We start from the raw sequence: 27,727 nt of genomic DNA on the forward strand, positions 1-27,727 counted from the left end.
CATGAAGTTGCTGAAAGATTACAAGTAGTTCTTCAAAATAGTCTCAATCTGTCCCTATTTCAACATCACTCTTGATTATTTGCAGTCTTAGCTTATTGGAGGAGCTTGTACATGTGTTACGTTCATGACGAGGACATGAGACATTGGACTAACCAACACAGGATTTGGGATTGATCAGACAGTAAAGCTGGTGTTGATCAGTTAATAAACAAATACTGGGACAGGAGGATTAAATGACATTTTAATTTTATAAAATCTCTTTCCTCAAGGTCCTTGGAGCTCTTTTTCACACCCAGCTTGCATGTAAACCGCATGGCATTGGCTGAGCCACCAAAATCTCCACGGGCCTGTCGCAAGTTCTCAACACCGCTTGGACCTCCAACTCCAGGCCTCGGCTCTCCCTCGCCGATCTTGAGCACCTCTTCCTCAGGCGTGACGCCACTGACACCACCAAGCTTATCCTTCACACCACCGCTTATGAACCTCGCTTCATCGCCACCCACTCGTGTACGGAAATGTTCTCTGCAGACCCCTCCTGCCTTAGGTGTGACATTCAGTGCTGTATGTGCTCCAGATTCTGCAATCCGGGCTCGTAAAATGTCTCTCACCACTCTGGGATTACTTGACAAGCCATTCAGTAAAAGTATTGCAAGTGGCAGTGGAACTGCTGTTAGTGCTGAGGGACCCACGGAGGTGACACCACCTACGACACCTCCCAACAGTGGCCAAGGGGAATCGCCACCCATTCCACATGAGGAAGAAGCTCCAGAAGACCCCAAGCAAGGTTTTCATTGCATTTGTCTCTCTGAGATGTTTAATTCATTTCCATCTGTTCGTTTTGATTAGGCCATCATCTGTAATATGCCCATAATGACTCGATCTCCCACGATGTTCTCTCCTCCTTCATTTCATTCCTCCATCCACAGGTATCATTCACCTTTTTGATTTTCCTATGTGGTGAAATTTTAGTTCGAGTTTCGAACTGTTGTTTCGTTGTTTCGAATCGAATTTTAGTTCGAGTTGTTTCGTATTTTGTATCATTTAGCCGATATTAAAAAGTACTGGAAGAATGAAACTAATCTTGTATAGCTAGTTGCTCTTTATCCTTTGATTCCGCAAGGTTCTAAAGCCCTGAGGGATCATCAACATATTACTTATGCAAGGGATAGTTGGGAGTTGGGGATGGGGGGGAATAGCCAAGGAATACATCATGAAAGTAAAGCATTAAGAGGGAGGGAGAGGAAGGGAAGTATAGATGCTCTAACCTCATGTAGCTAGATATATTTTGCCTGAGTGCTTGTCTCATTTAATGATTATTGTAAAAGCTCTAATCTAATTTATTTGGGAGAGTTTGTGTCTGTTTGTCTGTTTATAACTCAATCCCATTGGTTGGACAGCTCACCTGAACCACGCCCACAATTCTAACCTCAAAATAATCATACGGCCGTCATTTTGTGAAGCCGCATAGGCCAGCCTCAGGTATCAGCCCATGGTCTAATGCAATTGGAATTATCGCAGGTATATAACCACGATACATTATGTCTGCACATATGCAGTAGGCATGTTTTAACTTCATGTATGTACCCCCGGGTTATTTTTTATTTTTGGGAGTGATCTTGGCAGTGGTCTGTGGTCTTCATGCACCGCCCAAATAAAGGGATGAGCAAATCTAATATATAAAGGTCAATTCCTTGCTCAGGAAGCTGCGTCGGCACTGCTGACGCTCTGTGAAGAGTATGGTACATCAGAGAAAGAGAGAGGTGTTATTATTTGAGTTATTTCTCCATTGTGGAGGACCAGTCCCATCACGTTATCCGGTAACTACACCGACAGCAAGGACCATCGAGAGATAGGGCGAGAAACTCCCATTACGCATGTATGAGCCAAATTAGAATTGTCTCTCTTTCATTGAAGGTCCCACGAGCAACCGGATTACATGAGATTTCAATGCCTCTTAGATAGAATATCAAAAAACAAAAAGTCGAATAAACATCATTTATTATCGAAATATATTCTGGTCCTTGATGGGAAAACCAGTTAATATTTGTCTGTGGGCTGGACAGGGCTACAGTGCACCCCCCTCCCCAAAATCCCACCAGTACTCTAGTTGGTATATTTATGTTCCTTGGGATGTCCTGGGTGATAAAAAAGATGTTAACATGAAATATCTTGTGATGGAATTGTACTTTAGACACCTTGTTCATAGGTACCCATAATGACGTGAAGCGAGTTTCGTACTCTCAAATTTTGTGTGTATGGTTGCTTAGCAGGAGAAGTTGTGGGTATCTCTCGCTCTCTCTCTCTCTCTCTCTCAGGAGAAGTGAATTTTTGCAGAATTTTTTCTGTAAGACTCACTTGGCTGGTTCTGGATTGGTTTGAGGGTTGTGGAGTAGCGGCTCAAACCCGAATCCTATTCAGGTTCCTCCTGATGACTCCATCTTTGCCCTTTACTTTTCTTCGGGTTCCTTCTTGGTCTTCTTTTTCATTTGAGTCCACTGTTCGTTCAATGTCGTATATCATTTGAAATGTTATTCAAGTGTCTGTTCACTGATGTATCAAATGTGCATTTGTGATGAATATTCATCCGAACGGTCATGGAATCACAATATCAAATAATAATCAAAGCAAATACTTCATCGAATTTCTCAATCGAACTAACAGGACTTATTCTGATTATTTATGTATAACCTTAAGTACTGTTTAATATCCACTGTATCTACGAGAGGAATCACTTGGTACAGTTTTGAGACCAAACTTGATAGCTTGTGATGATTTTTCAGTGCACACAGTCAAGGTATCAAGATTACATCATCGTGCAACTTATCCACACAATGGCTAACCATTCCAGACATCCCATCGATCACTAAAAGTGGTAAACGTTCGAATGACGTACACCAAGATGAAAATCTAACAGAGTGCAAGGTCATACGTCACTGAAGCCCGAGCTACGGGATCTCCAGGTGGGATTGTCCAAAGTGGTGAAGAAGCATTGCAGAAAGCAAACCAGTTTAATCTATCATGCGTCTTCGTTAGATTACTGAGTAGTTAAAGTTTAATTTTTGAACTCATTTCAACTCATCCCCACTCCTTCACCAGCGACATATTTCCGGTGACAACTTCAGTGGTGCTGTGCTTCACAAGCAAAGAAGTCCAATCCTCTGATCCGTGCAAGAAGCCTTGCATCCTTTTTCATAACTGCAATATCTTTGATAGTTTCCCCTCCATCAAATTCAAATCTTGAAGTAGATTCAGTTGTCCATAAACCCTTGATCCTTGTCTTTTTACGATCTTCTTTGTTACAGAATGTGCAGTCGGGCTTGAATATCTATTTGTCTCTATCTGCTGAGGATCTCCTTGAGCTACGTGATGAGCAAATGATATGTTTAAGATTCGATTCAGTATATTTGGCCAATCTATTTAGGTTCATTGTAAAACATTGATAACAGTCCATCTGGTACTCCTCATATACAGTCGGTATGAATTCACCAGTGTCTTCCATCCTTGATGTAAAACCTGGTGGTTGTGCGAGTCGTCAGAGTCATATTTCGTGCAAATGTTGTGATCTCTTGTCAGCAAATGTTGTTTCAGGGAAGAATGTGAAACATTCACACTTGGAAACACTGAAGTGAAGCACACGGTCTTCTTTCTTTCTCGACTCGAACCCCTCACTATCCGTGCACTTTCTCTTCTTTGTTGACTCCGGGTGATCCATTATTCAGCTTTGGATGGTATCAGTCAATGTTATCTTTTGGAAAGAACTCCGACACTGGCATAGCTGTCACCACCAATAATGACGTGTCTATATTATGGACCATGGTGAAACATCATAGCTGAGGCAACTATTGTACATGGCTTCATGGAGTTTACTTAAACATCCGATGGAGCATTTTCCTCAATCGTTATTGTGATTCCCTGATAGTGGTGCTGGTTGGTACATAGTGGTTGATACAGTTTTGAGACCAGATACGCATCTTATTTACAAAATTGAAGTCGGAAAATAAATGACTGTTCGAATAATAGAGAACACTTGGAATGGAACATTCAAAATGGGATGGACAGTCTGTTAAGGAACCACACACAAACCCCTTAAATTTCAACATGAAAAATCACTTTTTATAACATCTGATAATCCACAAATATCGGGTCTAAAGTACAATTCTATCAAAATATGCATGAAATTAATGTAAATTTTCTCATCCAGGACGTCCAAATGAATAATAAAATATAATTAATGTAAGGTTAGAGTGTAGTAGGTGAACTCTGAATCTCCATTGCCCGTAGACTCCACAGTCATTTGCGATGAGCCATTGTGTGGATAAGTTGCGCGATGATGTAATCTTCATACCTTGTCTGTGTGCACTGAAAAATCATTACAAGCTGTCAAATTTAGTCTCCAAACTTTACCAAGCGACCTCTCTAATATATGCAGTCGATATTAAACAGTACTTGAAGTTATATATAAATAATAAGAATAAGTTCTGTTAGTTTGATTGAGAAATTTGATGAAGTACTTGCTTTGATTATTTAATTCTAGCAAATACCACCCATCGCTTCGCTGACGGGAATACTGAGAGGGGTAAAAAAAAGAAGGGGAGGATGAGAGAGGTGGGGGGGGGGGAGAGAGGAGAATGAGGAGGGTGGAGGAGGAAAGAGGAGGGAGTGGAGCAAGCAGAGAGGGAGAGTGAGGAGAGTGGGGGAAGGGAAGGCAGCTCAAGAGGTGAGAGGAAGGGAAGGCAGACGTGTGGTGGAGCGTTAATTACGATTTATAGTCTCATCAAAATGATTCTGTGTGGAATAACAGTGTAGATAGAAACAAAATAATGTCTGAAATCTATTTTCTACCAGTCATAATATAAATACTGCCTGGAGAGAAACACTGCCTGGACACGTCTGGAGATACACAGTCCGGACACGTCCAGAGACAAACAAACCTGGCCCCGACACAGACACTGTCTGGAGATAATCACTGCCCGGACATATCCGGAGACAGAGAGAAAGAGAAAGAGAAAGAGAAAGAGAAAGAGAAAGAGAAAGAGAAAGAGAAAGAGAAAGAGAAAGAGAAAGAGAAAGAGAAAGAGAAAGAGAGAGAGAGAGAGAGAGAGAGAGAGAGAGAGAGAGAGAGAGAGAGAGAGAGAGAGAGAGAGAGAGAGAGAGAGAGAGAGAGAGAGAGAGAGAGAGAGAGAGAGAGAGAGAGAGAGAGAGAGAGAGAGAGAGGTGTGGGAGGATGCTGCACTGTATTAAGATGGGGCGGAGCGAGAATGGGAGAGAAGAGAGAGAGGGATTAGGGAGGGGAGTTAGCGGAGAGAAAATGTTATGCTTTATGAACAACGCACGCACACACACACACACACACACACACACACACACACACACACACACACACACACACACACACACACACACACACACACACACACACACACACACACACACACACACACACACACACACACACGTGCTTGGCTGATATCGGCAATTTTTTGCGAATCGGCAGATTGGAGTCAGTGTGATTATTGACTACAGTACGTAGTACATACTGTATACAACCCAGAAACCATGATTAGCTTTCACCCTTGTTTTGAGGAAATTTCAATAAACAAATTATAAAAACAATGTTGCATTTTAGATGTTTCAGGGAGTTGTGCAGAAACATTAATCTTTATAAACAGCTGCATGTGATAAGTGGAAAAAAGTATGATTCCATAAATTATAAAACACGGGAACACAGCAAACGGCTCAGAAATCAAGTGTTGTCTAAATTTTCAAGCAGGAGTATCTGTCCATCCGTCCAACCTCGAACTACTCCCTCAGTTTTGGGGCTAGCTCCACCAAGCCTTCTGTGGAACGTTTTGGGGTCCCAGCCGGTGTCCTCAGGTGGGTGGGAGTTTTCATAAATACCTAAATAAAATTATGATTTTGTGTTTCGATCCGAACGAAGCTGCTCCCGATCCAGATGTCACGTCAGAATTTCGTTCCCCTTCGTTTACCTCAAGAGTGTTTGTAATATTATATTTTGTTAAATTAATGGTACAGTATTAATTTGTGATTGGAATGATGCTGTTTGAATGAAAATATAGAGAGATTCAGTTTAAAGCAGAATGAGGGAATTACGTGAGGGGTTCCACCCGTGACATTCACGGATTCAGCATTTGTAGTTTTACCATTTTTTGGCCAAGTCCTTCACGAACTGGCTGTCCAGCCCCTCCCGTGCATAGCACAGGTACCTCGCTAATCAAATATATTTTGCTTTGAAACTCACAAAGAGAAACCATATAACCTTTGTTCAGCACACCTGATTGATAACCAATTGTTTTAGAAACAGTCACGAGGACAAAGGAAAACCTGATAAAACCTAGATCGTACAAAACAGTGCAGAGCAAAAAAAAGCCTCTTCACTTGTAGCAACAAAAAAGCTCCTCTTCGTCTTCGCTTGCAGAAACTACCGACTCTTAATATATTGGCAGAACTACAATAGTATATTTATATTTTCCAATATAAGCAGATTGCCCAAAATAGAAAGAGTAAACTGCGTACATAATTGCCGAAACAAAGGACCCCTGTGGACTATGCCGTCATGTATTGCAAAAGTAGGTTATGAAACACAGTGTTGCACTCAATGAAGTTACATTCCTAAACTTTCTGAACATCCCTTAACTTATTCTTCTTTTCAGACGATTATATTGAGTGAAGAAGATTAAGTTTAATGATTTGCTGAAATAAATACACTTAGTTATAAAAATCGTGAATTTGTTAAAATTTTTGGATTTCACTCCAGATTTTGACACTTATTTAGTCCACGTGATCCGATTCTCAAATCCAATATAATATTTTGATTATATACTTTAATTAGCCCATGGGAGCAGATCGTGCTTCCAAATTAAGGCATGTTTGAATAGGCCGAACAAAATGACAAATTACGACCCCATTGAGGGCCAGCGAAGTGTCCTAGGGTATCCATGGATGTACCTGATGAAGGATATAATTAAATAAGGTCATTAATTATCTTCAAAAGGGGTGTTTTAATTAATCCAAACACCCAATTTTCAGTCATGCACTTCCTTGGAGTTTTCTTCATGTGCAGGCAAAGTTTCATGCTGCTAGGTTTCATGGTTTTGGAGTTATGGAGTACACACACACACACACACACACACACACACACACACACACACACACACACACACACACACACACACACACACACACACACACTGGCATTTATTAGTATAGGTTGTGATTGCATGACTTTGGATGATTTATTTATCAGAAATGTACATTTGATACACCATCGAACAGGCAATTGAATAACATTTCAAATGATATAAGTACAACATTCAAGGAACAGTATTTTAAAAATGAGACAGGAGCCTGATAAGCAACCATACCCCCGAAATTTTAGAGTATGAAAGTCACTTCACGTCATTATGGGTACCTATCAACAAGGTGTCTCAAGTACAGTTCCATCCCAAGATATTTCATGTTAACATCTTTGTTATCACCCGGGACATCCCAAGGAACAAAAATATACCAACCAAGTTGGGCACTGTTGGAGGTTGTTGGGGGGGGGGGGTGAGGGAGGGAGTGTACTGTAGTCCTGTGTCCAGCCCACAGGCCATATTGTCTACACAAAAGCATTACAATAATATGTTCAATTTTTTTGATATTTCTGTTCAATATTCTGCTGCTTGATAAATAAAATGTTTGTCTCGAAATATGTGATTAGTTGTGGTCGTTCAATGGATATGAGTTTGATCCTGGGCAATGTTGGCTACCTTTGCTCATGTAATTATAAAATATACTCCTCACAGCTCGGTGAAGCATGTACGTTTGGTTTACATAATGTGCTCTCAGCAGTCATACGTTCAGGTTCAGTGGTGACTGATAAACTAAATTGTCAATAATGGGAAAGTTAATTTCTCTAAATAACACTGTTATGTGTTTGACTAGATATTGTCACCGTTTGTTGGTTAAACTGTGCTGTTTACTTTCCTTACCATTGTTATAAACTGTTTTCAATTATCTCTTACTCAGAAAATTCCTCGAATAATGCCGGAGGTCACACAGGGTCCGTAGAGGCAAGCACTGGGGGCAGGCATGAGAAGATCCGGCGCCTTTCGTTGGCAGGTATATCTGTTAATTAAGGTGTAAGATATATGTTATCATGAAAAACATTTTATATTCAGCAGATCCTAAACATTTTCATGTTATTTGAGGTTGTTTTCCCATTTTATTGCATCTAAAGTATATTTTGCTCATGTCTCTTGACAGGCTTCCCCCTGGCTGAACCGCGGGTCAGCGACCGTGAGCTGTTGGTACGCCAGGCAGTCACCAACCGGGTGCTCAATGTACTTCGTCATTGGGCATCAAAGCATGGACAGGTGAGGTCGACATGCAATGAGGTCCCTAATTTTAATGAACCTTCCCTGGTGCTTGTACACAGCTTTTTATATTAGTGTTTAACACGCCAATGCTTGATGTTTCGACACACCACGTGAAACGATTAGATGGACCCAAAATATGGCCACGTAGCATCACATGGCGATTGAAGAGTCCCCCTCCCGTCCCCCAACCCACCTTTCACTATTAGACTCTGTTATATGAACTGGAGATTTCATGGAACACTTTGCCACACAAAGTCGTGAGAAAAAGGACATGGGAAGAGTCTTTCAAACTCTTGCTTTGTGTTTCCGAGTACAATCTATATTTTCTAGGAGCCGCCATTTTGTCTGAATCTCGACATTCCCCAATGCTGAGAGCACGTGCAGCAAATTTAATTGGTCGTGATGGCATGAAATAGTATCATATTTTGGACAAGTACTGCTAAACTGGAGGTTTTTGGAAGTGCCAAAAATGTGATTTGTGTTCTACAGTATTCAAGTATATCATTTAATTTAAATAAAATAAAAACTTTAATGGCTATAGAAAATAAAACTTTATTTTTGGAAGTTTACTGCAGTTGATGAACTGTTTTTGTACCACCCTATTTAGCATGTTAAATTAGTTATTCGTGCCTGTTGTTTGTGTCCTTTATGACATCCCTAAAAACAGCAAATTTCCTGTTTGGAATGATTTTCAATTTTGTTTAACCGCCAGACAGGCAGACAGACTAAAACAACAACAACAAGAAGTGAATACTTTATCGTGCGGCTGGGGGCAGTAAAAGTCTAGGTTAAGAATGATGAAACAATTTTGCAGTTATAAAATTTAAATGTAAACATGGTGAATTAGCATGCATGATGGGAAGAGTTGTGACATTGGACAAATTTATATTTATAGCCCTCAGATCAAAGGGACATACGAGGCCATAAGTGTGACAGAAGACGTGACAGAAGACACAGGACCGAATAGCCAATTATATAACAGCGCGATGTCGCCACGCTGTAAAAAGACATCGTGCAGAGCACGATACTTGCAAAATCTACCCTCCCCCCTCTCCAAAGGTTGCCATGGATACATCAAATTGTCCATTTCATTAAGATTAAAATTGACAATCTTAATCAAAGCTCAGGTCAATCGGATGAAAATTTATTATTTTTCATATTGAAATTGATGATTTTAGAAGTTTGATCTTGAGTTGACCTTTGACCTTTTGACCTTAAAAATAGTTGGTTTCCCAATTCAGTGACGCAACGTGCAAATCTTGTTCAAATTTCAAGTCAATTGGATGAAAAATGACGATTTTAGAAATTGGACCTTAAGATGACCTTTGACCTTTGACCTCAATATCAATAGGCTTCTCAGTTGAGACTACTACTACTTGGTAAAGTTTTATGATGATAGGTTTAAAATTGTGATCAGTAGGCAATAAACAGACAGACAAACAAACAGACAAAAAAAAAATCGGCTGACCAAAAAACTTGCAAAATATTCGATTTTGCAAGTAATAAAAATAATACTCGGTAAAGAATTGCATTTTAAAATAAGAGCGAGAATTGCTTTTCAATACAAGTCCCCTTCCGGTCCCAATGAATTTTGTTTACTTGGGTGGTGTATAATTGTGCGTTCAGTGCTGAAAAGAAAAATAATAAAAACAAGCAGTCATAGATTGGTACTTACGAAATCATCAACTTGACCTCTGACCTTGTCTAATAAACGCTGTCTCTAGAGAAGGTAGCGACGCAAACCAGAAGTTTCTACGATGATTCTGTACCAAACCATCAAAAATCAAATGTTTGACCTCACTGTGACCTTGACCTTTGACCGATTTTGACCAAAATCTAATCAGCGCTAGCCATCACCCTCCTGAATCACGTGGTGTAATTTGACATTGGTAGCTTCTTCCATTCTCGAGTTATCGTCCTACAAACAAACACACAAACAAACACACAAACACACAAACAGATGACAGAAGTCATCAATATAAATATTTCGTAAGTAATAACCCGATTGAAGCAAAAACATGCGTACGGCTTATGTGCATATATAATACATCGTGGTTATAGAACTGGGATCATTCCAATTTCATTAGGCCATGGACTAACTCACAGACCTAAGGCCTGAGGTCTGCCGAACTGTGCTGTTTCATGGAATGGCGGTGCATGATTTTATTGGGGTGGAGTCAGGCCACCTGTCCAGCCAATGGGTGTAAAGCAGTGGGGTGGAGTCAAGACAGTTGAAAACTGACCCATGTATAATATGTGATATTGTTGCGGGGCGGGACATCGGCCGCGAGCACGACCGCGAGATGGAGCTGCAGCGTCGGCTCGACCAATCGCCCGGAATTCAGATCATCGTACTTCTTCGGAAATGTCCGAAGAGTACGGGTCCTTTTTTTGGACCGTGAAGGGTCACTATTTCCACCACGTGGTACAGGGTTATTTGCCAAATCTTCAAAATACCTAGAGACCACGTGGCGATCTACCAAGTCTTCACACCCTTGACGGCACCCGTACGGAACGAGCTGCTTATCGTGCTCGTTCCGTGTGCGATCCGAGCGGTTTGATCGCCGAGTTCCGTCGGTCCGATTGTCCCGTTACAACGGCAATTGCCAGCTAATTCCCAACACGCAGCATGTGAAGCCAATGAAAGAATGGACACGAACGAGCTGAAACATTGAACAAATGGGGGTTTATTTATACAATAGGTGGGGAATAAGGGAAGCACGTAAGGAGCAGAACTAAACCGAATATTGAGAATCGCAATTATATACAGCAAAGGCACTTCACAGTTTACTACTTAAAGACGGGGCCCCAGACACACACGCGCACACACAAATACCCCAAAAAATGACCAGAGCAATTGGTCTTCATTGAGACCTATCTTGGACCTGTCTGCCTCGTGCGGTCTTCAAGTTGGTCGGTCTGGCGAGAGGCGAGCCGAACCCGGACACCGGCGGGTGCCCCTTGCGGTACCTGTGGGGACTGGCGTCGCTCGAGCTCTCAGTTGTGGTGAGGAGGAGGACAGCGTCGACCACGACCGGCCAGACAGGCTCCCTGGGACGAGCGCTCCGGCAAGACGAGAGGTCCAGGTCAGGGAAATGCTCTTCCGCTCCTCCGCTCTTTCGCTCCTCCCTCCTCCGCTCTCTCCTTTGACCAGCTTCTCGCTCCCCTTTTATGCGTCTCTGCCGGATCGACCCCTCCCCCCACTCGGGCCGCGGAGAATCCCGGGGCTGTTCTCATTCTCTGCAGCACTGCCGCAATGGTCGTCCCTGTTGTCGTTGCTGATTTTATTTTCCAATAAGACCCTAACTATAATAATAAATCAGCGCATGGACATTTTTTTACCCATTAGACAAGGGAAAGGAAGCTATCTATAAAACACATACTTACCGATATAACTAATCTATAGGACCTGAATGTTGTGTGCGATAGGTTTCCAAATTCGTAACAATATTTTCCAAGTCCAAAAATGGCAAAAGTATGTGAAAAATTGACGAAATGCTCTGAAACCTGAAGTTGTTCTGTAATTTATCATCATTAAAGCCATGTACCATGTTTCAGTTGAAATGTTAAAGGGTATGGAAAAAAGACTGAAAAACCAGGGGTGGGACGGACAGACAGGCAGACGGAGAGCAAACCTATAGTCCCCTTTTGTGAAACCGGTAAGAGACTAATTACCTTACTCCTGTCTGTGTTTGCGCGATTGGGACGAGATTCCATACATTTTGCCAATTTCAGAGCCAAAGTACTGCTAAACTATACGTTTGTGTTCTGATTCATGTTCCAATTCTTGTTCTGCAGTGTTCAAAATATAACATTAAATTGAAAGTAAGTTGTTCCTCGATCAAAGACTGATGTCTGTAGACAGACAGACAGACAGACAGACAAAGTGAATCAATTGCTTCACCCCTCTTTTTGCTTTGTGCACAGTGTAATGAGTATGGCAGAATTAATGATGCCTATAATATATCATTCTGCATGTTGGTGGAAGAGAAATATCATGGAAGGTTTGGTGATGGATGATGAAGATAAAATTTATCATTGCTTAGAAAAGCCACTTGTGGACATGTGTTTTTCTGCAATTAGAACTTGTCAGTACAAAATAGGGTCAACATCCAAACTGGGAGTCAGTGACTTTAGGGTGCAAAATTAAACAACCAGAAGACCTCAGTTGTCTCCACTCCAAGTATCCCTTTTTGCTCTGATCACTCAGTGCTCACCAACAGGGGGTGTCTCTGTTGCCAAACAACTCCGTCTGTCTAGAGTTACGCTAGAAACCAACAATGGTAGTTTGGGAACCACATAATGATCTATCATGCTCAGGTAAGTTCTCATACATAACATAATAATATTAATCACATAATTATCTGTAACTGAAATAAGTTTATCTGCAAATCATTCATTTTGTAGATCTCTTCGAGATGAGATGTGGATGTTTTGTGAATGGCAGGACTTTGAGCTGGACAGTGGTTTGAGGGATCAGGCACTTGGGCTACTGCAGGAGATTTCACGTGACAGTGCTTTGCCCAGTGCTGAGCGCCGTGCAGTCAGTAACATCGTTCGGTAAGTCATGCAGCCAAATCTTTAACCTTCAACACATTAGTGCTTAAGACACACACACACACACACACACACACACACACACACACACACACACACACACACACACACACACACACACACACACACACACACACACACACACACACACACACACTTTATATACAGCATAGTTACAGTGATGGGAGGTCTACCAACACTGCTGAACTGCCAGGCAGGTAGGGGATCTTCTTATTTTTGCATATGGCAGCTTAGCTGCCGGGTAGCTATCATTTTGTTAGGGCGCGACTATGCCTCTGATGCTGTGCCCCTCTACCAGTACACTGGTCCTCATTTTGCCAACCTCAGAAGCATGACAGACTGAGTCAACCCCATCTGGTGTTAATTCAGCAGTAAATGGAGCTCAAACTCAGGAACCTAAGATCCCAAGCCAGCCACCTTAACCACTAAACTAACACAAGGCTTCTTTTTTTTTGATACAAAGTCGAGGCTGATGGAAGAGCTGGAATGAGAGGTTACCATGAGATGAGATAGAGGATTTGGGTAGAAGATGAGAGGTTACCACATCTGCCTGTAATTTCTGTGCAGGTTGGACATTTAAGAAGCACGTGGTGTGGCAAATGTGTCAACAGGAATAAGCTTTGCGGAGCTTGTCCGTGGCTCGCTTTTAAATGGCGCCTTAAATGCATGATCACAATTCACCCGTCAAACGGGTTTATTTCACCAATTAACAAAACACAATTGGAGTTTCACGTCCCCCAATGGCCATGAAACAAGTTCACTTGAACAAGGTTTATTAACAATAAGAAGCGGAGTGATGGAGAAGAGAATAGAACACGACTGCCAAAGCAGAGAAAATAAATGGACAAAATGGATGTTAAAATTATTATCCCTAATGATCACCGTATCTTGACAACTTCATTATTTAACTCAATGGCATCTTATTCATACTGGAAACATGGGCCATAGCAGGAGTTAATAAGACAGATTAGAGAGACTGGTGGAACCTGTCCGCAGAGCTGTTCAACGGATCACGAAGCACAGTGCGATCTCCACACCTGCAGGATGTTATCCTCAGGACTATCTCCACACATTGACTGTGGGATATTCACCCCAGTGTGGTATTCTCCACATATATATTCACTCTTCACTCACTCAGTGCAGGATCTCCACACCACCGCCATTCTTCACTGTGTCCTCTCTCTCTCTCTCTCTCTGGAGCTTTCTTGTCTGACCTCCCACAAGAATCCCATGCCTGTGCTGATTGGCTCAGGAAGGGGCCTCCGTTCACGTGTCTAGCTTGCCGCTGGCCCGTGAAGGAAGCCCCTTATCAGATCATGCCACCACATTTGTCATAGTTTTTCCCATGCTGTGAGGGGAATGGTAAAACAAATAGACAGATTACACGGGGAACATTGCAGAATGTCTGGAAGGGGAACGCGGTTTGACATGAACACTGGGGGAAGGGAAACAAGAGCCCCTAAACACCTAATTAGACACTGCCTCCTCTCTTATTACATTAACTACGTCTCACGTATGCCAACCTGAAAATGAACTTTTTTATTCATAACTGAAGAGATCAATACAAACATTCAAAGTTGAAGGAGGTTGCATGTCAGGAATACCTGCAAAAAACATGTACAAATTAAAATTCACTGGTTGTAAAAGTATTCAGCCCCGTAGGTCAGTACCTGGTGGAAGCACCTTTTACAGCAATGACCGCTATGAGTGTTTTTGGGTAGATCTCTACCAGATTTGCACAGTGAGATGGTGAAATCTTCACCCATTCTTCACGTGAAAATTGCTCTTGTTCTGCCAAGTTTGATGGGGATCGTCGATGGACTCTAATCTTCAAGTCTCGTCATAAATGTTCAATTGGGTTCAAGTCAGGATTTTGACTGGGCCGCTGAAGAACATTCATTTACTTCTTATTCAGCCACTCTAGTGTTGGTTTAGCTTTGTTCTTCGGATCATTGTCCTGTTGAAATGTGACTCTCCTTCCCAGTTTCAGATTCATGGCTGACTCAAACAAGTTTTCATCAAGGATTCTCCTGTACTTTGTACCGTCCATTGATTGATTGATACCAGATATATAGCTGATTGGTACCAGGTATATAGGTAATTGGTACCAGGTATATAGGTAATTGGTCCAAGATATATAGTTGATTGGTACCACAAATGAAACAGATTGCTTAATGCATGTATGATGCTCACTTTGTATTTTTATCACAACAGGACACTGACCCAGCAAGAGCCAGAGGAAAGCCAGCTCACTCTGGAGCGAGCCACCTTGATGGTATGCATGCTATCGTTAGTCATGTGACATAATGATATACGTTCTCTCCGATTTTTATTTACAAATTACAGATATTGCTGTTTGAAGTCACATACAGTATGTGCTGTATACATATATCTTCAGCTATCCGTCGCAAACGACAATGACCATGGAGGCGAATGGGTTCGCACTTTTCTGCGTGATGATGGGAAGTGAGAACAGCATTGGATACAAATCCTCTGTTGCAATGAGGGCAAAGGAAATTGGTCGGTCAGTTTTTATTGCCGACTTTGTGCAACTGGAGATGACGGCATTTATATCCATCCTCTCTTTGTTGCTCATCCATCTCAACTTAGTAGCAACCGACAGTGCTCCACTGTTTAGTTTTGTTTTTTGTTTTTTTATCTCTACCAGTTCTTCCCAGTTCTCGATGTTAATGTTTGCTTTCTTCAAATGTCTTTTCACAATGTCTTTGTGACAGATTTTTTTGTCCTCGAGGTGCACGTTTTCCCTCCTTCAGCTCACCATAAAATAAAATTTTTGGGAGCCAATGCTCTGGCATACGAATGACGTGACCTGTCCACATAATTTGAGCAGATGTAATTAGTGCCTCAACACTGGGTAGCCCAGCTCTCTGTTGGATTGTGGTATTGGGAACTCATTCTTGCCATTTATATATGTACCTTTACTGTACTATCTCAATTATAATACCAAGCTTGCACACTAAAAAACTCGGCTCGCCGTCACACGATCCCTATGAAATTGCTGTGGCACTTAGCGGACATGCCGACAATGTTTGGGAAGTCTTGGCGTTCCATAGTACCACTTGCATTTTGCACAATGCGTATTTTGTTATTCCCCGTGTACGGTCTGTCGTCTGCTACCAGTTATGTTGTACTGCTATCCCGTGCATGTGAACGGGTATCGCTAGTACTATACTATGCCATACTAGGCACTTTTACCTGTCAATTCGCTGATAGATTTTCGCCCTGACATTTGTCCAAGAACATCTTCCATCTGCTTGGAGTTCAGCGAACTGGAGCGGGACCAGAATGCTTTGACATATCCAGCCTGTTCACAAATGTTCCTCTCCAAGAAACTATTAATATATGTATGGAATCGTTGTTCCGTAGCAACCTCAACCCACCCTCTATTTCTGAAGTGGTCTTTGCGGAACTCATGAACTCGGAAACACAAGCAGTGGAGTTAGCCTCAACAACAACATGTATGTACAAGTAGATGGAGTAGCGATGGGATCACTATTAGGTCCACCGCTCGCAAACATTTTTGTCGGCTTTCATGAGAAGCGTCCTTTCCATGAATTGATGGTGAACCTCTGACGTACGGTATATTACCGATATGTGGACGATACGTTTGCAATCTTCAATACTGCTACCACCTGGACTGACTTCCTCACACGTCTCAATGCTCTCCATCCCACATAAAAGTTTACGTTTGAGACGGAGCAGTCAAATGTACTCCCCTTTCTCGATGTGTTAGTCGAGAAGACTGAGGATGGATTCTTGACGACTATCTCCTGCAAGGCTAACTTCATTGGGCAGTACACACAGAGGGACTCCTTCAGCTCAACATGCTCCAAGATAGCCCTTATGAACACCCTTGTTAATAGAATGTGGGCCATCTGTTCACCCTGTTGACTTGCTGCTGAAATTGAACACATTGAAGCCATTCTCCGTGACAATGGCTATCCTGAGTGACTCATCTGTGGGTTTATACAGCGCAAAACTACCAATCGGTCTGAGGACACTGTATTTAGGCCAGACAAGCGTCCAGTTTACCTTAAGCAGCCACGGAGAGGTAAAATCTCTCAAAAGTTTGAACAACCGGTGAAATGGTCAGTTTCACAATGTTACAGCTCTGTTGCAATGAGAGTAATTTTTACGAACCCATAAATTGTTCCCCTCAATCCAGAAAGATTTTCTCCCTATCATAAAACTGAACAATGGTATTTATGAATTTCAGTGCCGGTGTGATGCCAGGTACGTACGTCACACATCCTTCAGACTGGAGGATCAGATCAAGCAGCACATTCCATTGGCAATCCGGAACAACTTGGAGATTTGTCGTATACAACCAACCCGTGCATGCAAGATCCCAACAAGAATGCCCGCTCAAAAAAGTGATTCTGCCATTGATCAGCACCTCCTCAACAATCCTGAATGTGTCCAAGACTATCACACGGAACGGTTCCAGATTGTGGAATGTCTTCATGCAGAAGTACATTTACGTGTTCTTGTAGCCACATTTATACACACGTGAGCTCCTGTTCTTTGCAAACAAAAATGTTTGTGCAAACACTGCATTTGTTCTGACCTGGATCCATTAAAATGGAAGGTCTCAGGATTCCTCGGTGCATCAAGGCCATGATGGGTATTTTCGTGTCAGTAACAATACTAAGAGTCAATCCCCAACTGTCTGAGAAAATAAATTGCTTTCTTTAGCATCTGAATATCCGGTATTCTTGGGTGTGTCCTGACGAACTGCAAGACAAAATGATTTGACAATGTCTATTCTTCTTTCTGCTGTTTATAAATTTTGTACTACCAAACATATATATATATATATATATATATATATATATATATATATATATATATATATATATATATATATATGTGTATGTATATGTATAGAAGATACATACATACAAGGAAGAATGGCATTTTCTCCCATTCTTCATTGTAAATTTGCTGAATCTTTGTCCAGTAGGATGTGTAGTATCAGTGAACAGCAATCTTCATGTCTTTCCACACGTTCTCAATGGGATTCAAGTCTGCGCTTTGGCTGGGCCACTCAAGGACTTTCATGTTCTTGTTCTGAAGCCATTCCAGTGTTGCTTGGGCTGTATGCTTCGGGTCATTGTCCTGTTGGAACGTAAATCTTCGCCATAATCGAAGGTCTTTTGTACTCTGAAGCAGGTTCTAACTCAAGGATTTGCCTGTATTTGGCTCCATTCATTGTTCCCTATATCCTTGCAAGTCTCACAGTCCCTACTGCTGAAAGGCATCTCAATAGCATGATGCTGCCACCACCATGCTTCATGGTAGGGATGGTGTTAGATGGGTGATTAGCTGTCCTCAGTTTCTGCCAGACATAGCGCTTTGCACTCATGCCAAAGAGTTCAATTTTCCTCTCATCAGACCACATAATCTTTTGCCTCATGTTTTCAGTCTTTTGCCTCATGCTCTCGTCAATATATATGCATATACACATATACATACCAGCAAATACAACCCGTCACTTCACTGATGGAAATATTAAAGGGGGAAGTAAAGGCAGCTTGAGGGGAAGGGAAGATGGCATGAGGGGAGGGGAAGGGAAAGGCGATAAAACGTGCCCAAACAGCAACATCTTTTTAACTGTTGGGTTCTATATAAAACCAGGCAGGAGCATTTAAAACCCATGCTATCTACCTGGCAAAGGTCTGCCTGCACACATTCATACTCATATATGCAGCGACCTTTGCACCCCTCCAGTCAGCTCACTCTGAATCTGATTCATGCATGCTACACTCTGGGGAAGCTGTTTTAAATTTGAAACTAAACCATTAGTCCTTAGCAGTCCTGTTAACTGAGGAGGGGAGGGGTGGTAGAGGGAGAGGGAGGAAGGGGAGAGGAAAGGGAGGGAGAGGGAGAGGGATGGGAGAGAGAGGGGGGTGAGAGGGGTGGGGGAGATAGAGAGGGGTGAGAGAAGTGGGGAGCGAGGGATAGGGGTGGGAGAGAGAGAGTGAGAATGGTGGGAAAGAGGGAGAGGGGTGGAAGAGAGAAGGAGAGTCATGGGAGAGAGACAGAGAGAGAGAGGAAGGGGAGAAGAAAGGGAGAGAGGGGAGGGTTCAGAGAGAGAGAGAGAGAGGGGGGATACGGTAGGAACAAGAGGGAGAGGGGTGGGAGAGAGAGAGGGGTAGAGGGGTGGAAGGGAGAGAGAGGGAGAGGGGTGAGGGAGAGATAGAGGTGAGATAGGGAGAGGAGAGGGAGTGGAAGAGGGATGAGAGGGGGAGAGGGTGGGATAGGGAGAGGGGAGGGAGGGGGAGAGGAGAGGGAGGGGGAGAGGGGAGGGAGGGATGGGAGGGGAGAGGAGAGGGGAGGGAGGGATGGGAGGTGGAGAGGGGTGGGAGAGGGGAGGGAGGGATGAGAGGGGGAGAGGGGTGGGAGAGGGAGAGGGGTAAGAAGTGGAGAGGGGGGAATTCCAGCAGATGTGATGTCCAGTTGAACATCCAGTTTAAAATTGATGAATCACCCTGCCTGTAAAACTCCGGGATGACAGTTTATAGCTGTCAGGATTCAAACCCAGGCTACATAGCTTATAGCGAGCGTGCATACCTCTCAGCTATCTTGCCGTGATGTGGTGATTCATTGTTTTATAACAACTGAAAAGATTTTTGACTCATTGTAATCATCAAATTTATTTTGCTTTACTAACTCCAGAGATGTTCCCATGGAGAACCATGCCGTGGTATCGCCATGGAAGCTTGTCGAGACCGATGCTTGAAGAACGCTTCAAGGAAACACTCCAACGAAACGGTTGAATAAACTTTTAAAAACGAAACATTTAAATTTTTTGTATGTATCTATATATTGTTGTAGATTTCCCGCCCGTAGGCGTGTGAACGACCGCGTCTAACCAATAGCGGTCGCTTCGCCCACCGAACGGACAATCCAGTCGTGACTTTCTGGAACAATGCCAGAAACCAGTCGCGGGTGGGTTTTTAATCCCACCACGGCCCAGTCCGTATTCTACCCACGCGAAATAGGGTCAATCGCCGAATATCGATATACCTAAGTACCCGCGCGGGTAACCTCCTGAGGGACCGTACCTCGGCGAAGGCCTGCTTGGACACGAACCGCTTAAGCGGTCCGTTCTGTTCTGGGATAACCGAGCGGGTATTATCGCCAGACCTCGTTGGACCCGATTCTATTTATCGGATATTTAAAAACCAACTATATTCCGAGTGCAAGATGGGGCAGTTCAATGAGGGAATGGACGCAATGAACAGGTTTACATTCACACAAGGACATTTATTATAATAAAGCACGTATGCAATTAAACAAGGCAAAACACGTATGCAATTATCCAAGCAACAAAAGCACGACAAAAGAACTACAACCCTCTACTTATTATGTACAGTCACTTGCACTTAACAGCAGTTCCTACTTTTAGACGGGCCCACGGACACACGTACGCACACACACACACACACACACACACACACACACACCTAAGAAATGGTGGCAGAGGCCTTTAATAACGAGCCCCAGCTCAGAGGACAGATGAGCTGAAACCCAGAGCCTATCTCGAACCTCTCCACCTCATGTGGTCTTTAAGTTGTTCGGACCCGGGCTCCAGCGAGAGCGAGCTGGATCCAATCGCCGAGCCGCGATCCTTCCCGAGCTCCTGTGAATCCTCCCGCGCTTCTCAACATGTGCTGGTGAGACGAGGCGCGAACCTTCCCATTGATGCGTCGCTTCCTCGAGGAACCACCTCCACCAAGAGGTTGATGAGTCGCACCAAGCCGGGAACCAAAATGGAGAACAAAGAGCTCCACAAACCGAGAAGAAGAAGCCACCACTCGCAGCTTGAGCCGAGCGCCCGGCTTAACTTCCTTCCAAACAGGGCAGCTTGAAGCAAAAAGCTCTCCCGAGCCAAGCAGAAGCCAAAGCTCACTGAGCAAGCCAAAGCAAAAAGCCTCCAAAAAACCTCCTCCCGAGCCAGGCCTCAGCCGAAGCTTACTGAGCCAGCCGAAGTAAAAAGCTTCCGAAGGCCTCAACCCTAACCCAAGCCAAGCAGGACCCGAAGGTCTGCTGAACGACTACTCTCTGCCGAAGCAAAAAGCTTACTAACCAAAAACAAGGAAAGGATCGCGTCCTAATCCTTCTCCGCCCCCCCTCCTCCACGCCTGGCGTGACTCATGCCCTCGTGATCCATCCCCCCCCCCCCCCCGCTCAACCACGGGTGGGAGGGAGTTGTTGACATCATGAGTCACGGGACGGCAGCGTTCTTCCTCTTCACAGAAGAGGGGGAGGGATGTCTCCATTGTTCGTTCCCTAACTATTAAATTGATCCGCAGCGCATCTAATCGATTTCTGAACATTTGAACAATGGAAGGTGAGCTATCGAGGAAACAAGCACTTATCGACATAGCTGACTAAAGGAACCTGTATGTTGTGTGCAATCGAATTCCAAATTCGTAACAATATGTCGAAGTGACGGGTCATTTAATGAAAGAAGATCATACAAAAATGGGAAAAGTCGAAATTAAATTGTGCATTTTCAGTGAGTGAGCCACCGCAGGAGGGACCGCATGACAATGCGAGTCCAAACGTAGGGGAGTAGGGCCTGAAATTTGTTCAAGTCGATCGATATATTCAGTGACAATACAAATACATTTGCCGTGTATAGCCATGGCTTGGAAACGAACAACCAAGCAGCTTGTATAGCACTTGCCAAGTGGAGTACTCAAGCAAGCACTCCAATGAAACAGATAATAAGGAACGGCTGGCTTGGCAAGCGATTAACAATCCCTGATCGGTCAACACCATACACCTGGAGATGCCTGACATGTCGAGCAATGTCCGAGTTGGACAAATGAACACTTTCTTTGCATTCGGAACTGCTGCTGAAGTCAATAAAGAAGTTTAAATTTTGAGATTCGGCTGAGATTAAGAGTTTCTAGAGGTAATGGCATGTGTGGAAATGAAATAAAGACACGAACACTGGTGTTTCCGGGCGTTTATAAGCATTGCAATGTATCCAACGATTCGTAGGTATGATGATGAGACATTCAATTATATGAGTAAAGAAAGTGAAAAAAAATTTTTTATCATTAAAAAACCATTGTGGCCTGTTCAAAGTCGAGGCATTTTTGGGCAAACCAAAACAATGGTGAATTAAGACCCCAGCAAGGGACAGTGAGGTGACCAAATATACACCTTAATGAAGGATAATTAAATAAGACCATTAATTCACTTCAAAAGGGGTGTTTACATGAACCAAAACATCCAAGATTCATTCATGCACTATCTTTGAGTTCCATTCGTATGCATGCAGCAAAGTTTGAGGCTGCTAGGTTTCATGGTTTTGGAGTTAAGGAGGAGACGGACTCATGGATGGACAGACGGAATGACTGACTGACTGATAGACAGACACGCTGAAATTTATTACCTTAGATACAGTACACACACACACACACACACACACACACACACACACACACACACACACACACACACACACACACACACACACACACACACACACACACACACACACACACACACACACACACAATACATTATGGCATGATACAGTTCTATGATGGAGCGGTTACCTGTCCAGGGTCTGTTCCCTACCACTGGAACTGCTTCGGCAGAACCGATGATCTGGAAATTGAGTACAGCTATTAGTGTAGTAGATAGTAGAAAAATCGTGCAAATTATGATACATGCATCAAATTTGGCATTTCTGTTCTGCAGGGCTTTCTGATCAAATCTGCCCGATTGGCCATTTGAAAATCCAAATTTTGAAAAATTCGAAGAAAAAAAAAACTTCAAAAAAAATTTGAAGTCACAGCTGGCTGAAATTCTTGAAGCGCAAGTGAACATCCCAGACAGAGAACCAAGGGGAGATGCAGTCATCATTGATGGCTCAGCACTTATCAATGCCCTACTTCCACGCACTTCAAAGATATTTGAGGACTATGCTAAAGAAGACATCATCCCAAAGGTGGAATCCTATGGTGCCAGGTACGAGAGGGTGGACGTAGTGTTTGATGTGTACAAGAAGTCAAGTCTGAAGTCCGAGGCAAGGTCGAAAAGGGAGCAAGGAATCAGAAGAAGAGTGACAGGAACCAGTAAGACCCCAAGTAACTGGAGAAGCTTTCTTCGAGATGACAGCAACAAGACTGAGCTGTTTCACTTCCTTGCGGAAAAGATGTGTGAAGCACAGTCATTGTCACAAAAGGAGAAGATGCCATTAGCAACACAAGGAAGTCACAGGATGCTGTGTCTCCATGTTGTCATGAAGAAGCTGACACTCGAATATTTGTACACGCCAGGGATGCAATGACGGATGGTAGCAAGTCCATTATCATTAAGGCTAATGACACGGACGTACTAGTCATAGCAATATCTGTACTGCCATCCTTACAGGAACTAGGTCTTGAGAACATGTGGATTGCCTTTGGCCAAGGAGCCAAGGCACTATGGATTCCAGTCCATGAGGTAGTTTCTGCAATAGGACCTGAGAAAGCTCAAGGGATCCGATACTTCCATGCATTCACTGGATGTGACGTAGTGTCTGCCTTCCACGATAAAGGGAAGAAAACTGCATGGCAGACTTGGAACGTCTTTGATGATGTTTCTGAAACATTCACCAATCTCAGCCAGCATCCAACATTGATTCGTGATCTTGACTTTTTTCAAATTTTTCAAAATTTGGATTTTCAATTGTCCAATCAGGCAGATTTGATTAGAATCCCCTGGAGAACAAATGTGCCAAATTTGATGCTTGTATCATCATTTGCACGATTCCTATCAAAAATTGCTGTTATCTGCCCCACTATATCTATGGATTTGTTTTGCATTTGCCTTGAATTTCTTGAAATTTTAGCGAAAATACATGTTCTATATTTATCATGGTTTTGTGAATGGATTTCTGTTTTCTGATTATTTTAATATATAGAACAATAATGCTAATGGCATTATAAGTCGTTTATTGTTCGTAGATGTTTGTGGTGTTTGTAGTTTTGGGGGTTGATGTGCATTCACAAAGCACTGAAGGAAACCTCTCAATGAGTTTCTTGTAGCAGAAACACAACCCTATATGAATGAAAGAATCATCATGAATAATCAAAAAGACAACCAGAATGGCACTCGGTAGAGCGCATACCTCCGTCAGGCTGAACACTTTCCGTTTTGTAACCAACTGACAGGTTGGATCTACATCCGGACCTTAACCAAAATCTAATCGGTTTGTTCTTGTCACCTTCCCAACTCATCCACCTCGTTTTTTAAATAATAATCCGTCCACCACTTTTTGAAATACCGTGCTACATATCAGTTTTGGCCCCATCTCTCAATGATGGAGAATCGCTTTAAAAAATTTTAATTTCTCGTATCCGGATCCAGATCGTCACCAAAATCAAATCAATTCTTCCTTGTCACACACCCAACCTCTCCACTAAGTTTCATCCGAATCTGCTGATAACTTATTGAGATATCATGCTCTACATCATTTTTAGCCCCATCTTTCAATGGTGAAGAATCACTTAAAGAATTCTTCCAGCCAGATCCAGATCTTCACCAAAATCTAATCATCTCGTCCTTGTCGCACACCCAACTTCTCCACCAAATTTCGTCCGAATCTGTTCACAACTTTTTGAGATATCCTGTTCACAAGCAGACAGACAGACAGACAGACAGACAAACAGTCAGACAGATGGGGGTGAAAACATAACCTCCCTCTACCTTCGGTGGTGGAGGTAACATCGCTGATTACTGAACGTTTGAGTATTTGTGGACTTGTTGGCTTCCTCGACATATAAACAAAAAGTAGATTTTAAAATATCCTTTGTGCTTTGCTTCTGTGCCAATCTGTCACTTGCAAACATCTAAAGACCATCACTGTTCCACCAAATAATCATGCATGTTAATATGAAGCATAAGACCAGCATGCCTTCGGCCGACACATGGTCACATGTCACCCATGTAACAGGGACACGCTCACTGAACTTTAATGCGCCGTAGTGTTGTCAAAACAGCAAACTGGACATCAAATTTGCTTGAAGTCTCTACAATACGTGTGCCTGCTCTGCCCTTGACCGCAGTATCAGGGGTTACGCATCGAGGGGTTCGATGCTTTTTCTGCTGTGGAACTGGGAGAACAACTCACTCTCCTGGATCACCTCATCTTCCGCAGCATCCTCCACCAGTGAGTCTCACTCCAGTAGGTGCAGTGTTATAGTTATCAAAAGACCGTATGCACAATACATGTGCAAACTGGATGAATTTCTCCTTCCCCTGTATACTGCATTAGTGATTCTTCTCTTTGCTACTTTCACTCCTATCTCATAAGCACCTTATTGTGTACATCTATACATAAAAAAGTTGTAATTTCTGTCTGTCTGTCTGTCTGATGTCAGGTCAAGTCAGATTAGATCTGTGATTTGCAACAAGTACCATGTAAACCGATCCAAACCTAATGGATGGTCGGTTTGTCGGCGACTAAACCGCATACCCCACCAATTTTCTTGGTGAGGAGGGTGTATGACATGGACACCCAGCAGGATGAAGAACAAAACCTGTCAAAGGGCTCCTTGTGAGCCAACGACCATCCATATCTAGTGCCCAACTGTGTCTGTGTATGTCCTCCTGCAGTTTGGTTACTTTTTTATTAGGAGGTTGGTGGCAGGATTTGCACTCCGGCCACCGTAAAACCCTTCATTCTGCAAAACATTGCAGCAAAACAACAAAACAAAAAACATTCTCGAAGTATAAAAAATATCTGAAAACGTACTCTGTGGGAGTACATCGTGTGCAGCTTCCCTTCGCAGGGCACCTCACCGGATGACGGGATTGGGGCAAAGCCTTCGGGACCCCCAATCTTTGATGATAGGAGGGAAACCACGGGGTAACATTCCTGGGTCAGATTGCAGGAGAGAGTGTCGGAGTGGTGCTGAGGTGTCGTCCACCAGACGGCGGTCTCCTTGGGTTAACCTGAGGTGCTCCCTTCAGGTAGGTGCCTGGAATGTCCCATCCTGAAGAGAGGATGATCACCCATCTCTGTTATCACCTGAGCTCAAGCGTTTCGACATCAGTATTGCAGCACTCTCTGAGGTACAGAGACCGGATTGTGGCGAGATCATGGTGGGTGGTTTCACCTACTATTTGTCTGGTCACTCTGATGGTTACCATGCCCAAGGAGTTGCTGTAGCTGTGGTCAATAAACTGACTCCAATGATAATTGAGGCAACACTGGTCATCGAGCGTATTATGAGACGAACGATTCATCACTCCTTGGGTGTCATTTCCCTGGTCTCTGTATATGGTCCAAATGAGGCAAGTGATCTCACCGTGATGGATGCATTCTATGACACGCTCGATACACTTCTAGTCTTGGGAGATTTCAATGCATCGACTGGAACTGATAGGGATGGTTATGAGGTGTGTGTTGGTCCCCATGGGTCAGGAACTATGAACCAGAATAGCACTAAGTTCCTTGACTTTGCAAGAAGTCATGGACTTAGGGTGGCTGGTTCATGGTTTCAGCACCCACAGGCTCATCGCTGGACTTGCAAAGGACATGTGACCATGTGCTCGTTGATGGACGCTGGAGTATGATCCAGAACTGCAGAGTCGACTGGAGTGCTCATTTCCTCAATACTGACCACCGGCTTGTTGTAGCAACTCTGAAGTTGCAGCTTAAATCCGGGAGAATGGTATCATCCCAGCTGAGGCTGGATTTTGGCAAGTTCAAGGATGAGAGGGTAGCTGAAGAGCTGAGGAGTTTGCGAACAGGCTAAATGAAGATTTGGGGGGTCTGGGTGCTTTGGGGGACCCTGAAGAGTTGTGGAGTGCCTTCAAGACCACTGTCCTTGATGTTGCCTGTGGATGTCTTGGAACTCACTATCGGGCAAAGACAAATTTTGTTTCTCAAGGGACACTGGATACTATTGATCATAGTTGCATGGCCAGGCTGAATGGCAGAGGTCAGATGTTCGGGGAGCTGAAGCGTAAAACTGTACGTGCACTAAGGGTGGACAAGGAGGCCTATGTGCGAGGAATCTATGAGGGGGTAGAGCATCACCTGTGGTCAAGTGATTCTCGTCCTGCTTTCAGGGGAATTCGTGCATTGTGTTTGTCCAAGCCCTTCCCTCGGTGTACTGCAGGTAGAGCAGAGTGTGGTGGGCTCTTGACAGAAGAGTCTGAAGTGAAGGCCCGCTCTGCCGGTTACTTTGAGCGGCTGTACCAGGCTGATCCAACAGCTGTTGAGTTGGATGTCCAGGGTGTTACAATCCCTGTTGCTGACCCTCCAATCAACTGTGGTCCACCTTAGTTTGTGAAACACAGGCTGCGGTGAACCAGTTGAAATGGGGTAAAGCTCCAGGGATCTGTACCATCCACGCTGAACTTCTCAAGGCTGATGGAAATGCTGCACTCATGTCATTGCATGCAGTTCTTTGCTCTGTCTAGAACACAGGCATCATCCCAACTGACTGGAAGAGGGGCCTTGTTGTCCCTCTCTGGAAAGGGAAGGGTGATCACCAAGACTGCAACAACTACCGAGGGTTGATGCTGCTCTCAGTGCCGGGCAAGGTCTTTGCTCGGATAATTATTGATAGGGTTCGCCAACACCTGCTTGAGCACCAGCGTCCAGAGCAGTCAGGCTTTCAGTTTACACCAAAGAGGTTAACAATTGACCGTATCCTTGCTCTTCGCGTCCTCACCAAACACAGGCGAGAGTTTCAGAAGGGGCTGCTTGCAGCCTATGTTGATCTCTGTAA

General features: G+C 43.5%; 1 protein-coding gene across 11 annotated transcripts in view; it reads left to right on the plus strand.

Moving 5' to 3' along the window:
- Positions 1-27,727, plus strand: part of LOC147015096 (ras-specific guanine nucleotide-releasing factor 1-like) — a 167,416-nt gene that overhangs the window by 112,868 nt on the left and 26,821 nt on the right. For 9 of the 11 annotated variants that reach the window (XM_085849517.1, XM_085849518.1, XM_085849521.1 and 6 more), the window contains 7 exons: positions 270-784; positions 8,029-8,121; positions 8,266-8,375; positions 12,826-12,938; positions 15,171-15,231; positions 19,656-19,751; positions 25,052-25,155. In XM_085849517.1, the coding sequence (XP_085705643.1) occupies positions 270-784; positions 8,029-8,121; positions 8,266-8,375; positions 12,826-12,938; positions 15,171-15,231; positions 19,656-19,751; positions 25,052-25,155 (1,092 nt within the window). Of the gene's footprint in view, positions 1-269; positions 785-8,028; positions 8,122-8,265; positions 8,376-12,825; positions 12,939-15,170; positions 15,232-19,655; positions 19,752-25,051; positions 25,171-27,727 lie in introns of all 11 variants that reach the window. The other 2 variants (XR_015050216.1, XM_085849519.1) reach the window with 2 other exon arrangements.

Source organism: Eptatretus burgeri, chromosome 12 (assembly GCF_056783735.1).
Source record: "Eptatretus burgeri isolate ZD-2024b chromosome 12, Ebu_testis_v1, whole genome shotgun sequence".
Taxonomy (NCBI): domain Eukaryota; kingdom Metazoa; phylum Chordata; class Myxini; order Myxiniformes; family Myxinidae; genus Eptatretus; species Eptatretus burgeri.